This window comes from Botrytis byssoidea, assembly GCF_014898295.1.
Source record: "Botrytis byssoidea strain MUCL 94 chromosome Unknown BBYS_002, whole genome shotgun sequence".
Classification (NCBI taxonomy): Eukaryota; Fungi; Ascomycota; class Leotiomycetes; order Helotiales; family Sclerotiniaceae; genus Botrytis; species Botrytis byssoidea.
In genome coordinates, this window is record NW_024065843.1 from 2,315,822 (window position 1) to 2,330,720 (window position 14,899).

Below are 14,899 nucleotides of genomic sequence, written 5' to 3' on the forward strand. Positions count from 1 at the left end.
CATGTACTTATCAAATCATGGGTATTCATTGGAGTCTAGGGTTCTGGGTAAAGTAATATTCTTATCGGTGCGATTTTGCCGTTCTTTTATTGTTTCATTTAAATATGTCGTCCGAGAATTATTTCGGACCACATACCTCAGGTCACTGCGTCTAGCGATTTTACTGGTCATAATTCCCCCTTGGACCTTCAAGGCTATCCCGCATACAAACCATACATGTTCTTGAATTACGATTGGTGAAAAATATCGTGGGGGTGATTGAAACGAGTGCTAAAGCCTGGATGGAAGTAAGCCGCAGGGGTTAGCGACACGGCAAAAACCACCTTGGTAGGTAAGGATTTTCCGGAGGAAGCTTCAATTCGGTAGGTAGCAGAATATATTTATTTGAGATGATAAGGCACTACATATTGAGCTTCTTTCGAAGATCCGACACTCAGCATTATAAAGTTATCTCATTCTCTCGTTCTCTACAAGTTATTTACTTGGCGTTTGGCGGCAAGAACCCCACGATTCATTCCTTTACATTCCACAGACCTTGATTTCTGTTATAGTTATCATATTACATTTGCAGTGTAAGAAGATTTCACTCCTTACTTACTTTCATGGATGTTTACTGATATTTCCCAGGCAATTATCTTACTATTTTCGAAAGTTCTTCATATCTATATTCAGAACCTACCACGAGATCACCAAAATACACAATGCAATTCTCGATCCTTACCCTCATCCCTCTCCTCACCCTCGCGATGGCCGCTCCAACCACCACTAGAAGTAGAGCAAGCCTCGTCCAAACCTGTGCAAAGGCCGACCTGGGTAAACCATGCAATGTTGGTTTCATTAGTGGCGTCGCAGCAACTGGCCTTTGTACTTCTATTATCATTAACGTAGAAAGTGGCGTTTTTGCCTGCTCTGTTGAGACAACAAGCACAGCGACCTCTCCTAGAGCATCCACCTCAGTCTATGGTGATGCAGCGACGGACAAAGGAAAGCATTTGAAGGATTTGAGAAGGATTGTTGAAAAAGGGATCCCGTTATTTTGAAGTCAGATGGAGCGAAAGCGGTTGAATCGTGAAGGAAGATAAAAGGGAAGGAAATGATACATGCTGGACGAATCTTGGATTGGATCTTTTATTTCTTACGCTCTTTAAGTAAGGTTATCTTCTTCAATTGACGGGATATCAAAGTGGCATACAGCGGGATGTGAATGAGTATAAAGCTCTATGAACAAGTAACAAGTCATCACTTGACTCTGAACCAAAGATTAGACTATACCTACCATTGACTTGTTTTATTTTTCGTTGTTAAGCACTTCTTTAGTTACAAGATGGATGTTACGGTATTTTAGCCAGATACACGCAGGCGTCTTTCCGTATGGATCAATGCAACCATTTGGACCATTCAAGTTATTTGGAACATTGAAACCATTGGAGGAATCGAACCAACTTGAAGTATTGGTACCTTTACAGAAATCAAATCCATTGGAAACATTGAAATCTTGTGATGCGTTGAAACCCTCGAAGAAATTGGGATAGTTAGAGATATTGAAATCACATAAGGTATTGGAGGTATCTGCGACTTTGAAATCATATAGAATATTGAGATCATTTAAAACACGGAGATCACTTGAAGTATTAAAAGCATCTGGGACTTTGGAATCATATAGAATATTAAGATCATTTAAGGAATTGAAATCATTTAAAACTTTGAAGCATTTCTATCATTTGAGGTACAAAAACTATTTAGAATATTGAAATTATTTGAAATATTGAAATCATTTAGAACTTTGAAGTTTCGTTATTATTTGAGGGACGGAAACTATTTGGAATATTGAAATTATTTGAAATATTGAAATCATTTGAAGCATTGAAAGTGTTTGGGAATTTGAGATCATGTAGAATATTGAAATCATTTAAAGCACGGAAACCATTTGAAACACTTAAACCAATCGAGTTATTAAAATTAACTGAGTTTTTGAACTCATTTGAGGGTTTGAAATCGCGTGATGCATTCAGTGAAGGCAGGGCGAGATAATGTCCTTTGTAGGGAGGAAAAAAGGCAGTATAGAGTAGGAAGACAAGGGGATATAAAGACAAGTCAGGGAGATGACGTCCGTAGAGATAATGATAGGGGAACCACAAACAATCAGGACGTACAAAGGCCGGGTAGGGAAATAAGGACATCCATGGTAAGGATAAAAATATTAAGACAGAGAGATATAGGCAGAGCAAGAAGACAGGCGGGGATCAAGGACAAAAAGACGAGGTGGAGAGAGACAAGAGCGAGAGGCTAAGAGGCAATTGTAGACGTGTCAAATTACACCGGTAGTATCACGTTAGACAGAGCATTGGTTGTGGAAAGACTTTTCATATTCATTCAAAGTAATTAATCATCCATCCCATTCCATATTTCTTTTTTCCTCCATTCATCATATGAAGCAGACTTCTTTCTGCCGTACCTGCCAACTTTTTGAGTCTCAGTCTCAGCCTGAATGGACAGGAGCACTTCCGAATGCCATCAGCGTTATAGAGAACAAGCACCAACTCTTCCCTTAAATCTTTTCTAAGAAGAGAAATGCCTATTCTATGTTGTGCCACTGTCGTAAATCGATTTGATCGTAAAAGACGCCCACTCGTAGATGATGTGAAAAATGAAAAAGTAAGAGGAAAGCCTTCAATTCAAGCTCTCAAATGGTATCCTCCCTTGCCATGTGCCTTGTGAATAAAAGACAACGAAGAAGAAAATATCGAGAATATGAATCCCACTTTTTTTCTATCTAGAAATGCGAAATGCAGCAAAATGCAATGTAAAGAAAAGAACGAGAATATTTGCAAATCTTCCAGAGTGGAGGACTCATGATCCATGGAAATGCTGAAAGCAGGACCAGTAAGGTTTTGGAGAACATGTCTATCGTAATGCGTTTCTTGGAAAACCTAGATGAAAGCTTATAAAGCCCCCTAATCCAGGTAATAAAAAGCATCATGACCGGTAAGCAGTAAAAGGATGACATCTCGTGTCAGCCGTCTAACTGCCTTTCTATAATGGGTATCGATGCGAGGCGACAGTCATAAACAAAAGGCAGGTTCTATCGTATGTCGATCAATGGTCGAGCGAGACCACGTGTAAAAGTCCGACTCTATCGCTGAATGCAAGAGTAGACTTTAATCGTGGGTATTGCTACCAGAAAACAGAAAGGGCGCAGAATAATTCGTCGAGGAGCAAATGTAAAGCTGAGGTGTAAGGAAAAGTCGACAGAGAAAAGCAAGTTTTTTTTTTGAGGATATTAATGAGAGGTACAATGACCACCAATTTCCACTAAACGCCTCCGTTCAAGATCTAGAGTGCCGAAATCGAAATACGAAATCGACCAAGGAACTAAAAGCGTTTCGTGTAGATTTTTTACCACCAACTTTGGCCACCACCACCAGCCGACTGAGGAACCAAAAGTCAGTAATTGTTTTAATGCGCGTTGGGCATCGGAAAGGATAATTGCGGAATAGAACTTACTGGATTGCCATAACCTCCACCATTGCCGCCACCGTAACCACCACTACCGCCATATTGTCCTGGAGGAGGGCCGTAGCTAGCTGGAGCAGGTGGACCACCGAAGCCACCACCACCACCACCATATCCACCAGAGGCTGGAGGTCCACCGAATCCACCACCTCCGTTGAATCCACCACCGCCACCTCCGCCGAATTTACGGAAATCACGGTTGGCTCCACCACCACGTCCACGACCACCAGATCGACCTCCTCGTCCACCACCAAAGCCACCACCTTCACGAGCAATGTTCTCGAGGAAGGATGGAATCTCTTGGTTAGCTTCCTTCAAGAGCTCAATAAGATCGCGACAGACACCACGGTTTCCACGGTTGAAGAATGCAGTCGAGATACCGGTATTACCAGCACGACCTGTACGACCAATACGATGAACATAGTCATCAATGTCGGTAGGAAGGTCGTAGTTGACTACATGCTTAACATTGGGAATATCCAACCCTTTAAAGATCAAGTTAGCATTGAACATTCAAAAATAAAATCTCTTGAAAGAAGATTGTGTAGGGGGGAAAGCGTGGAGAGGGAAACAAGATCGGAGGCAAAGACCGCAAAATTTACAACATACCTCTGGCTGCGACAGCAGTAGCAACAAGAATTGGGCAACGACCGTTTCTGAACATCTCAAGAGCACGTTCACGCTCACGTTGAGTACGATCACCGTGAATAGAGGTGGCGGGGAAGTTTTGGTTAATCAAGAAGTCTGACAAGGAATCGGCCATACGCTTAGTCTCAACGAAGATGAGAGTAAGACCAGCACCGTGGGTGTGGAGAATGTCCAAAAGAACGGAACGCTTATCAATGTCCTCGACGTATTCAACCTTTTGAGTGATGTTCTCAGAAGTGGAACCAACACGACCAACAGACAAGAAAACGTAATCCTTCAAGAAATCACGGGCAAGCATTTGGATATCGCGAGGGAAGGTGGCTGAAAACATGAGGGTTTGACGGTTTTGAACACCTGGCATGTCCTCACCCTCAACAATTCGTCGAATTTGTGGTTCGAAACCCATGTCCAGCATACGATCAGCCTCATCAAGAACCAAGTACTTGATGTTTTGAAGAGAAATGCGGCCTCGTTCAATCAAATCGACAAGACGACCTGGAGTAGCAACGAGGAGATCACAACCACGTTCCATTTGGCGAAGTTGAGAACCAATATCGGCACCACCATAAACGACACAAGGGCGAACCCAGGATCTGTAGGCGAATTTGCGGGATTCATCGTAAATTTGGGAAACAAGCTCACGAGTTGGAGCGAGGATCAAGGAAGTTGGGTAAGCCTTACGAGTGCGACCGAAGCTTCCTGCAGCATTAGCTGGAACGGGAGATGGACCAGTCTGGAATGCTTGAGACAAAATGGGGAACAAGAAACCACCAGTCTTTCCGGAACCAGTTTGAGCACAAGCCATCAAATCACGTCCACCCATAACAATTGGGATGGAGTATTTTTGAACTGGGGTTGGGACTTTGTAATGTGCCAACTCAATGTTCTTGATGAGATGATCGTCGAGAGGAGGGTTGGTGAACTTGAGGACTGGTTCTGGGACATCTTGACCAGATGCTTCAACTGGGATATCATCGTACTTTTCGAAGTTGATACCGGTTTGTTGCTTGGTTGGATCATCGGCAACACCGAAGAGCTCACGTTCTAAACGAGCGTTGGCAGGCCCAGCAATGTGTTTTCCATCTCGCCATTGTCCATCTCCACCACCACGAGCTTGACCACCACCACCACCACCACCACCAGCGCCACCAGAACCTCCTGCACCTCCAGGACCGCCGGCACCAGCTGCAGGATTTCCATAGGCGTTCTTGTTGAAGGATGGAGGACCAGATGGGTTCCAGTTGTTTCCACCTCGTGGTGCACCGTTTCCACGTGGGGTGAAATCAGGAGCATTAGCCCAAGATTCACCTCCAGCTGGGCGTGGACCATTAGCGTATCCGTTGCTAAAAGGAGAAAACAAGTCAGCACATCTATCATTACAAATGCATCTGATGAAGATCGAGATAACTCACCCTTGAGGGGCCCAAGCACTACCATTCAAGTTTGCTGGTGGGCCGCTTGGAGCAGGGCCACCCATCTTGCCTCGCATGTGGGGAGGGATATATGATCGAGGTTCACCACCGTTAAGGTTGAGACCATTCATGTTGAGTTGATCCGCCATGTTGAATAAAGTTCAGGAAGATCGAAGTTGTGTAAAAGTCGTGAGGTTATCGGGTATCGATTGATAAGGGTTCTTCGTAATTCGGCCGTAGTATTATCGAACAAATTAGGGTTGACTTTGAAAAGTCTTTTGTGGTAACTTTTGAACGTCTCGTGTAAAAAGACCGTTGAGATGATAATCAGAAATCTAAGAAACCGAAACGCAGAGGAAACGATTAAAAAGAAGGAAATTTGGATGAGGTTGTTGCTTCCGTTCGTCTTTTATAAATAAGAAGAGTAAGGAAACGTGAATGTTGAGACGATCGTCAAACTCTTTTTAACTTGTTTTCTTAATAGCCCTCGAAAGAAACTTCAAAGACCGAAAGGAAGAAAAAAAGAAAGAAATTGATCGTAAAAAAGAAGAAGTTGTATGATGTTATCGGGGTTGAAGAAGGAAGAGATTTTATTTTTATTTTGTGTGGTTGAAGAGGAAGAGGTTCGAAGGAAAAGAGAAAGAATTTTAGTACTGGTAGAAGCAGCTTAGTACTCCTCTCCTAATAGAATTTTCGATTTTTGACTAAGTGCGTATTCCAATCGTGGTAACTGGGTAAGAGAGGCAAAAAAAGAAAAAGAGGCTAGTCTCGATTGAGTTAAGTGGAGAGGGAAGACCCTTAGCTAAACCCTTCTTGATAATTTTAGCAACGATGAACCAATGAGAAATCAAGAATTTTAAAGTTCTCAACCCTTAACTGCTGGGTCGGGTATCTACATTGTACATCGTAGGTACCTAGTACTCGTAGTAGTAGTAGGTATGAGAGAAACCCAATGTTCGATATCATCCCGCCGCCCGCACTGTATTCCGTCCTATGCCTAGGAGCCTAGTAAAAGGAATCCCTGGTATACAGGTACCCTACCTACTTAGAAAGGTAATACCGTAGGTAACTGGCCGTCTAGAATCTTTGTACGAAATATATACCTACCTGGGTAACACTTAACTAAAATGAACAATATCCATACGTTTGCCGTGTATCGTACTGTACTTGGGTATTTCCAGCTACCCACTCGACATCTACCAGATACTTACTCACGAGCTACTCATTCATTCAGTCTTGTTATATATACAGAGTGTACTCATTACTGACTCTAGTAGTACTCAAGCTTTTGGTCACAGCAAATTATTTCCACTTATTCATTTGGTTTGGATGACGCTCCGCTGGGCCACTGCCGTGGAGGCTTCTTCGCTTCGCTCCATTATTCTGTTCCTAACCTATTGTTTGTATCAGTCTTGGTATATTTATTATATTTATCTGGTTGCTGCCTCCTAGGTAGATAGATACCTATATGATACATTATTTCTAGATATTACCTTTGTCTCCTACCTTTCTTCATTTCAATTGTCGGACTACTAGTACCCGCCCCTCCCTGTCTGATGTTGACGCGAGTAGGTTCGTATCAAATGACGTCGCACATTCATCATTTATGTTTCAGTCCAACATTGGGGCGAGTATTGCAACCACTATGTAATCTTACCACACTGTCACGAGAAAACTATGTCAGTACGTTCAATAATAGAAGAAGGATCAAGATATAATTTTAGATAGTTTATAGGTATAAACTCTGATCAGATAGTCAGTACTGTATTTATATATATAATAGCAAGTGTCACCCGTAAGATCATGGTATAAGAGTCCTCCTGTCAGACTCAAATCTGCTTTCCCCTTCCAGACATCCACTGCATCTATACCCTCACATTTGATTCACCATTCTACAATACCCATCTTAGCATGGGTCACTATGCATGTCTACACAGTACCTATCTTTTTTGATGAAGTGAAAAGAAGCATTCGCCATGTTAAAGTTGCAGGCATGTTCTAGACCGTCGATCGATCTCCAACTTCCAGAATAATGAGAGACATCTATGAATGTGACCTTCATCTAAGTTTCGGCTATAAAAAAGAGAACCCGCCTGAGACTGTACTTCATGAAAAAAGTCTTTGGAAATTTACATCTTCTTACTGGGGCATGTGAGGTCGGTGTCAATGTGTAAGTTGAACTTTACGCTCTTATCGTGGTTGATCTTTGTCCAATGCATATACTGGTTGCACGCAGCAAGATACGGACGATGGATAAAGAGGGTAGGCATCGATAAACCTTAGGTTTCAAATAATTCCTGCATATACCCGGCAACAAGACTGGTAGGTTTGAACCACACAACGTTTGCAAATGTCGCAGATAAACAAAGGTAGCCACCACGGCAATGATCCCCCGGAAGGGCGAGCGGAGCGTCATTTCAAATGTACCAACAACTTCTAGACGGACCAAATCACGATGCATTTCCAGTAACGAGTCATCAAAATAGGTATCGCCAGTTTATGCCATTTGATGCCACGCTAATATACACCCATACCTTAATTCATAGTTTATCTCCTGTGTCATAAAAGGCCCCTCATAAGAAACCATCCTCGAATCAACCCTCTAAGGGCAGTCAATTCTCGCACTGTCATCATAATCAAGCTCCTTGATTCCCTCCTTCGTAATAACTTTAACAGTCATTCCCTTGAAATCAATCGGCAGCCTTCTCTTCAACTCATCTGTACACATCCTCAAAACCTTCATTCCCTGTTCGAAATCAATATCTGGGTGATGATGTTTATCAAGAATAGACAAGCAGTAGTATTGTGCATAGCCGTGAGCTGCATATGGAAGGGGTGCAAGTGACGCTAGGTAATCGAGCCAGTATAAGCTGGGCTTGTCGGTAATAGGATCAACACCACCGAGGAGAAGGTTGACATTGTATGGTTTGCGGGAGCGAAGAGATTGTGCTAATTCACCACGGACAAAGTGAGCGACCGCGGATGGGGAGAGATCGATGTTATTGCGCATGGAGTAAAGTTGAGCGTTGGCTTGAATGTATTCTGCGAATTGAACTGTGAAGCGCTAATATTAGCATATTATCTTGTTGCAGAAGACCGTGGACAATTACTTGTATCTCCAGCCTCTCCGGAAAATGCCATCAAGGTATGTTGGTTTAATGCTCTTGTCTTGTCATCTGAAGCTTTGAGAATGGTTGCACCTCTCATGGCAGCTTTTGAAGCCGCAATGATGGTAAAGTCCTTGCCAGTTATTCCAAGTAAGACCTCCCTAAGAAAATGATCGTGTCAGCGCAGTCTTCTACAGACATTTTGTTCATTCAAACTTACATGTTGATAGTGATTTAAGTTGTAGGATGAAGTTTCAGATTGTATTAACTATTGAGACTTGGGAGCTCCAACGCGTGTAGCTCTCGCTGCCTCATTGAATTTGGCGCTAACATACTTATGTCTTAGCGCCAAAAGCTTGAACATTTTATCACCCCTCTGATTGTGAGAATGAATAAAATCCCGATAAATCAAGTTTCAATTTGACCATAAATTTCTGCCAGAAATAGATCCAGATGGTCTATGAATCTACATCTACCTAGTATGTGACATCTCTACGAACGCAATCTGTAATTCTTTCTATATATCAATCCATGACCTTTAATCTCGAGAGACATCACGTGACTATATACTCCATTTTGGATCCACTCAATCCCTGTCTCGAAATTCTGCGGCAGAATAATCCTACCCAAAAAATTATTTTGATAGGACGAACATTTTTCTGTATTTTCTATCGTGACCTTTCCTTTTCACAACCACCACAATTATGTCTTCTTTCTTCACTATACCCAACTCCCAAAAGAAGAGGAAACGAAATGATGCCCCAGAAGTACCCAAGAAAAGATTAGCTGCCTCATCGAAAGCTCCCGCGAAACAGCCAAAACCTGCGAAAAAAACCGAAAGAGATGAATCGATTTCTGGAAGCGACTCGGAGAGCGAGGGAGGTCAATTGGACGACGACGTTGCAGATCTCACCTCGGATGATGAATTGGAGGGAGAGGGAGAGGAAGAAACTGCGGCGGAGCGCAGGCTGAGATTAGCAGAAAGATATTTGCAAAATATCCGGGAGGAGGTAGCAGATGATGAAATTGGGTTTAACGCCGAGGAAATTGATCGAGATTTGATCGCTGAACGTTTAGAAGAAGATGTTGCGGAATCGAAAGGAAAAATATACAAAACATTGGCAGACGAATTAAAATTCGGGGAAGCATCGAGTTGTCATTTTAAGAAGGATTCGCATTCATTTACGGGTGTAGCTACATGTGCGCCATATGTCTATACTGTGACCAAGGATATGTGGCTAGTCAAATGGAAAATACAGGACTTACCAAGGGACCAATATCCGCAAAAGAAGGGCAAGAAGAAGAGCAAGAAACCTTCACCACCGCCGAAGAAAAAGCCTACCCTAGTAGCTTCAGTACGAGGGGATCAACGAAAGTCGAAAGTGACATCCTTCATGGGACATACCGACGCAATCATTTGTGTGGCCGCCTCACAAGATGGTAAATTCGTTGTAACAGGTGGAGTGGATCGAAAGATTATTGTTTGGAATGCAGAGACTCTTCGACCTATTCGAGTTTTTTCGCAACATCGAGACTCAATTACAGGTTTAGCTTTCAGAAGAGGAACAAATCAATTATATTCCAGTTCAAAGGATCGAACGATCAAGATATGGAGTTTGGATGAAGGTGCATATGTGGAAACTTTGTTCGGTCATCAGGATGAAGTTGTGGATATTGCTTCTCTTGCCCAAGAACGCTGCATATCAGTAGGCGCTCGTGATCGTACAGCCCGTTTATGGAAAGTGGTGGAGGAAACACAACTAGTTTTCCGGGGCGGTGGAGGTGAGAAGAAGTCTCGTCACAAGAATAATCCTAATGACCTCCGTACGCTTGAGGGTAGTATCGACCGCATAGCTATGGTTGATGAGGATATGTTCATTACTGGAGGCGACAACGGATCACTGTCTCTTTGGACCATTCACAAGAAAAAGCCAATCTACACATTGTCTCAAGCTCACGGAGCAGACGAGCCAATCAAACCCGAAGAAGCATCCGCAGAAACCGACCCCTCCAAAAGAATCGTACCTCGTCCCTCACCCCGCTGGATTACAGCTTTAACCACAATTCCCTACTCCGACGTCGTACTCAGTGGTAGCTGGGATGGTGTAGTTCGAGCCTGGAGAGTCAGTGCCGACAGAAAAAGCCTTGAATCTATGGGCCCCGTTGGTCGAATCGCTGATACCCCTATGAATGGTGCAAATACCAAGAAAAATGGATCCCAAGCACCAGCCCGTGGCATCATAAATGACATATCAGTTTTCGAACGCGGTGATAGGGGAAAGGATGGTGTATGCATTATTGCAGCAGTAGGAAAGGCCCACCGTCTAGGTAATTGGCAAAAGGCACCAGCGGGAAGAAACGGAGCAGTCATATTTGAAGTCTCGAGGAAACAGATAACTAATGGTGTTAATGGGCATGCGGATGAAAACGGGAAGGAGGCATAATATGCTTTACAAATGTATAGTTGGGGATCAATTGGCCCGGGGGAGTCTTGTCATATAAAGGGCTGGATGCATGATATCTTCATTTGTGATTACGTTTACTTGTATGTATGAAATCGAGGTAGATACATAGCTCAATAATGAGGTAGCTTCTGGCTCTTGATAATCTTGCTGAGAATCGTATGCACGTGGTTGTATTGTGTGTTAGTTTTGGTATTCATGGTCGTGTTCCATGCATGTGGACATACCTAGGTACTTGTAGGTAGCATACCCCCACCTCTTTCCCCACCCGTTTCCCCCTTTTCCCAACCGAGCAATGTCAACCCATAAGCTACGTGTCTCTGGACCCCTCATGTAACAAGCAGATACGACTAATTCGGAGAAAGATTGTAAATGAAAATACTCTCAAGAGCGGACACACCCCAAGAAAACCATACGAACTAAGACACTTTGCGAGAAAGATGTGAAGATCATCTATAATAAATTTGGGGTCTTCACGACCTTTATGATTGTTAAATTTCCTGGTATCATTTCTTGACTATATCATACAACACCTTCATCTTGCATCTAGTATCTCCTCTCGACCCACCTATTCATCACCCGATATGTGTACACTTTGTCCGTGTCATAGCTCAAGAATATCTGGGCGATCAAATTTTTGCAAATGATTTCGAGGGAGTGCAGTGATTACCAATGAAGAAAGCCGAAGTTGAATCACCAACTAAGTCTTGAAGGAACACCCTAATGGTATAAATTACGGCATTTTGAATCCCCATCAATCAGCCTTGCCCTTCCCTTTCCCAACAACCTCTTTTCGCTTCTCCCAAACCTGCAAGTAACTCTCTCCTAAATGCAAAAATTCTCTTTGCCCTCCTTCCACAAATAGGTCCTGCACCACTTTCCACTCTCCCGTCGCCTTGTCTCTCAGTTGCACTTTCCAGCTCCTCTTTTCCGATTCTCCTTCTACACTATCTTCTCGCCCTCTGACTGCTTCATGTACTATATTCGCAACTAAATCGTACCATATTGGTTCTCCAGGTCTAGCATGTTTCATGTCGGGTTCAATATATGGTGACATATCGAGATTGCGCGCGTCGAACGTGACAATTGTAGGATTACGTTCATCGACGAACTTGTTATGCGAGAATCGTTTTATGTGGAAGAGGAGAAAGGGTGGTAGTGGATGAAGTAATCGGTAACGTTTGCGCATGTTGAGATGCTCTTGCGCTTTTAGACCATCGTATTTTGCGAGGATACTGGTCAGGGGAATTTGAGGAATGATGTTTCTTTCTAATTCGTCTTGAAACAATGGCGCTGGAGGTAAATCTAATGTGAGTAGCATGAACCTACTAACATCAGTTTTGACATCTGCATCTTCAAATCGTAATCGATCACCAGCATCGGCTTTGGCGGTAATAGCTTGGGATTCGACTTTCAGCTTTCCTTGGAATATCTTCTGTATTATTGAAGAGCCAGGTTTAGTTTTGGAACCCCCGAGTGCGAGATGTAGGTTATTGAGGAACCAGGAAAGGAAATCGACAGGGTCGGATTGGGTGGTTAGATTGAACTTCTTGTTTGATTTGAGGGATATCTCTTGGAGAAGTTCGTGTGGAGAGACGTGAGATTTAAAGGCTCTTGGATTCCATATCTTTCGGAATAAAATAGAAACTCGTTTTATGAGTTCCGCCTTGTTGTGAAAGTCCTCCAATAAAAAGAAATTTCGAAGAGGCGGCACATGAGAAAGTGCTTGTATTACTACATTGAAATAGTCGTTGTCCTTGATGTTGTTCATACCGACAAAACCTGGTATATATTCTTTGCCAGATAGAGTCCAAGAAGATTTGGCCTCACGATCCATAGCCATAACCTGCTCTTTTGTGTATGTAGGATCAGATACAAACTTTATGTCGTCCAGACTCTTATTTTTTACCTCGTATCCTTCTGGTAGAACGTAGACTTTTTGTGTTTGCATATTGATGAATACGTGATGCCCTACCTCAAGAGCATGGAAATAGGCATGAGACTTTGTCCCTCGACCCTGATAGTATTTCCCACATATTAAACAAGCGTATACATTGATATTTGAAAGGGAAATCGAACAGAGCTTTTCGAAATCGAAGTCTAAGACATTGCGATTGATGGTATCGAGGTAGAGATCGTCGTAACCTTCCATTGGTGCCTTCTCTCGAGGGACCATAAGTTGCGAATCTCCATCCTCAACTTCAAGATCTTCCATTCCATTTTTCAAATCCTCCTCATCCTCAATCTGCACCGGTCTAGGTTCTACCGTCCTCTGTCGTTTCGGGGTGGGTTCTGTTTCTAAATGCGCTCCATTGATCGAATTGTCGTCATCACTTTTTGTGCCAGCATTCGTAGAGTCGCTATCGCGTTCTTTACGCTTCCTAGTCGGGACATCCATATTGGTAGAACTTGGCATGTTGATATTGGAGATAACTGTAGAAGATACTCTAAGGCGAGGCAAATGGAGATTGAAAGTTGACCTCGCTTGTTATTTATTTGTAGCCTTGCGCTAAATTTAATTTTGGGTGTTGAAGTAGCTGTCTAGGTAGGACAGGTAGCTCCAGGGGCAATGACCACGTTAAAGCCACACTCAAGCCACACTATTTCTAGTCACCTCCAGCTGGGCACTCAACATCATATATGAAAAAACTTACTTCCAACCTGCGCCTTTTTTCTAATTCAAATCCACAGCTACCAAAGCGAGGGTATTCTCGGAAGAGGCTGATTCTGTGATATAGTTCCTTCTTGACAATTAAAACTGAATGTAAAGGTTATTTGAACTCATTTACATTGGAGCGAAGCTTGCCATGTGGGTCTGTGGGCTTGCTCTCATGATGATAGTTGATTGCTTTGGATAGGTCGTAGTATATTCAATCAATCAATCAATCAAGGTAACAGTTGAAATTAGTTATCAGAAAACGATGCTCCACTGATATTCGTATGACCATTACCCTGTCGTGGAGGTGAAACCCACACCCGGAAGAAAGTACGAACTCATGCACCGAGCAATAATCGGACATCAAAATAGCACCATAACATCTAACCAAGAATGCCGACTGCTATCCGTTCTTCTCAAGTTAAAAAGTAGAAACAGAATCATAAAAGACCAATGTTGTGCCGCCGGAAGTATCATTTGGTACGACATTACAGCCCTATCTTAATCACGATCATCATTGTCCACCCTAGGGTTCAACGAATTTGACTGCTTTTTCCAGCGCATCTTCCGCTTCCTTATTGAAACCTAGAATTGCCGCCGCATCTAAAATATCATGTGGTGCACTTAAGATCTTCGAAATCCTGTCATCGCTTTGGCAAACTCCACATGTTGATCGTATATCACTGTCGAGGTGACAGTTGAAATGAAACGAGTATCTGGAATTGTGAACTTGTATCCTGCTGAGAATGCATATAGATGGTTTCCGTTTTATACTGGAGGTAAAAGTTGACTGGCACTAAATTCTAGAATCAATCCTAACCTGTCTTGTCTTTTTGATGGCCTTCCAATATCACTCCATTAAGCACCAAATCTATTCATGAGCTCCAGAAAACTCCGGCTTTTGGTAAAGGCAAACTTCACTTCCCCTTACTGCTAGCGAGAGTGCGTGCTATTCCCAACAAAGCTTGAGTACTTGTAAATTTGCCACCGTCTAAATAATAGCTAGTCGCTATGGTATGCCTTGCGTGGGAATGGAATTAAGGGTGTGGGATACTAGGCTGCACTGATTGCAGCGTGACTGAAAGTATATGAATTAGTGAT

At 42.8% G+C, this 14,899-nt stretch overlaps 5 protein-coding genes across 5 annotated transcripts; 2 read left to right on the forward strand and 3 right to left on the reverse strand.

The window, feature by feature from the left end:
* Nucleotides 1-701: 701 nt before the first annotated feature.
* EAE97_001445 (uncharacterized protein) lies at nt 702-1,040 on the forward strand (the record flags this gene model as incomplete). The annotated part of the gene is made up of 1 exon (XM_038871956.1): nt 702-1,040. One exon carries the CDS (start codon nt 702-704, stop codon nt 1,038-1,040), a length of 339 nt encoding a protein of 112 aa, XP_038737857.1.
* A 1,309-nt stretch (nt 1,041-2,349) lies between these two features.
* On the reverse strand, nt 2,350-6,206 carry EAE97_001446 (uncharacterized protein). Its single transcript, XM_038871957.1, has 4 exons — nt 5,574-6,206; nt 4,123-5,504; nt 3,505-3,998; nt 2,350-3,429 (listed from the first exon to the last, which is right to left on the reverse strand). Exons 1-4 carry the CDS (start codon nt 5,720-5,722, stop codon nt 3,397-3,399), a joined length of 2,058 nt encoding a protein of 685 aa, XP_038737858.1. The 5' UTR covers nt 5,723-6,206; the 3' UTR covers nt 2,350-3,396.
* Nucleotides 6,207-8,175: 1,969 nt separating this feature from the next.
* EAE97_001447 (uncharacterized protein) lies at nt 8,176-9,044 on the reverse strand (the record flags this gene model as incomplete). Its single annotated transcript, XM_038871958.1, has 3 exons — nt 8,176-8,627; nt 8,684-8,841; nt 9,016-9,044. 3 exons carry the CDS (start codon nt 9,042-9,044, stop codon nt 8,176-8,178), a joined length of 639 nt encoding a protein of 212 aa, XP_038737859.1.
* A 340-nt stretch (nt 9,045-9,384) lies between these two features.
* On the forward strand, nt 9,385-11,124 carry EAE97_001448 (uncharacterized protein; the record flags this gene model as incomplete). Its single annotated transcript, XM_038871959.1, has 1 exon — nt 9,385-11,124. The coding sequence occupies one exon, from the start codon at nt 9,385-9,387 to the stop codon at nt 11,122-11,124; it is 1,740 nt and encodes a 579-aa protein (XP_038737860.1).
* Nucleotides 11,125-11,896: 772 nt separating this feature from the next.
* On the reverse strand, nt 11,897-13,558 carry EAE97_001449 (uncharacterized protein; the record flags this gene model as incomplete). The annotated part of the gene is made up of 1 exon (XM_038871960.1): nt 11,897-13,558. The coding sequence occupies one exon, from the start codon at nt 13,556-13,558 to the stop codon at nt 11,897-11,899; it is 1,662 nt and encodes a 553-aa protein (XP_038737861.1).
* Between the last annotated feature and the right edge of the window lie 1,341 nt (nt 13,559-14,899).

Coding starts and splice junctions, on each gene's coding strand:
- EAE97_001446 (XM_038871957.1), bottom strand. CDS start 5,722: ATGGCGGATCAACTCAACATGAATGGTCTCAACCTTAACGGTGGTGAA. Junction 5,505..5,573: donor AGTGCTTGGGCCCCTCAAGG/GTGAGTTATCTC, acceptor TTCTCCTTTTAG/CAACGGATACGCTAATGGTC. Junction 3,999..4,122: donor TACTGCTGTCGCAGCCAGAG/GTATGTTGTAAA, acceptor TGATCTTTAAAG/GGTTGGATATTCCCAATGTT.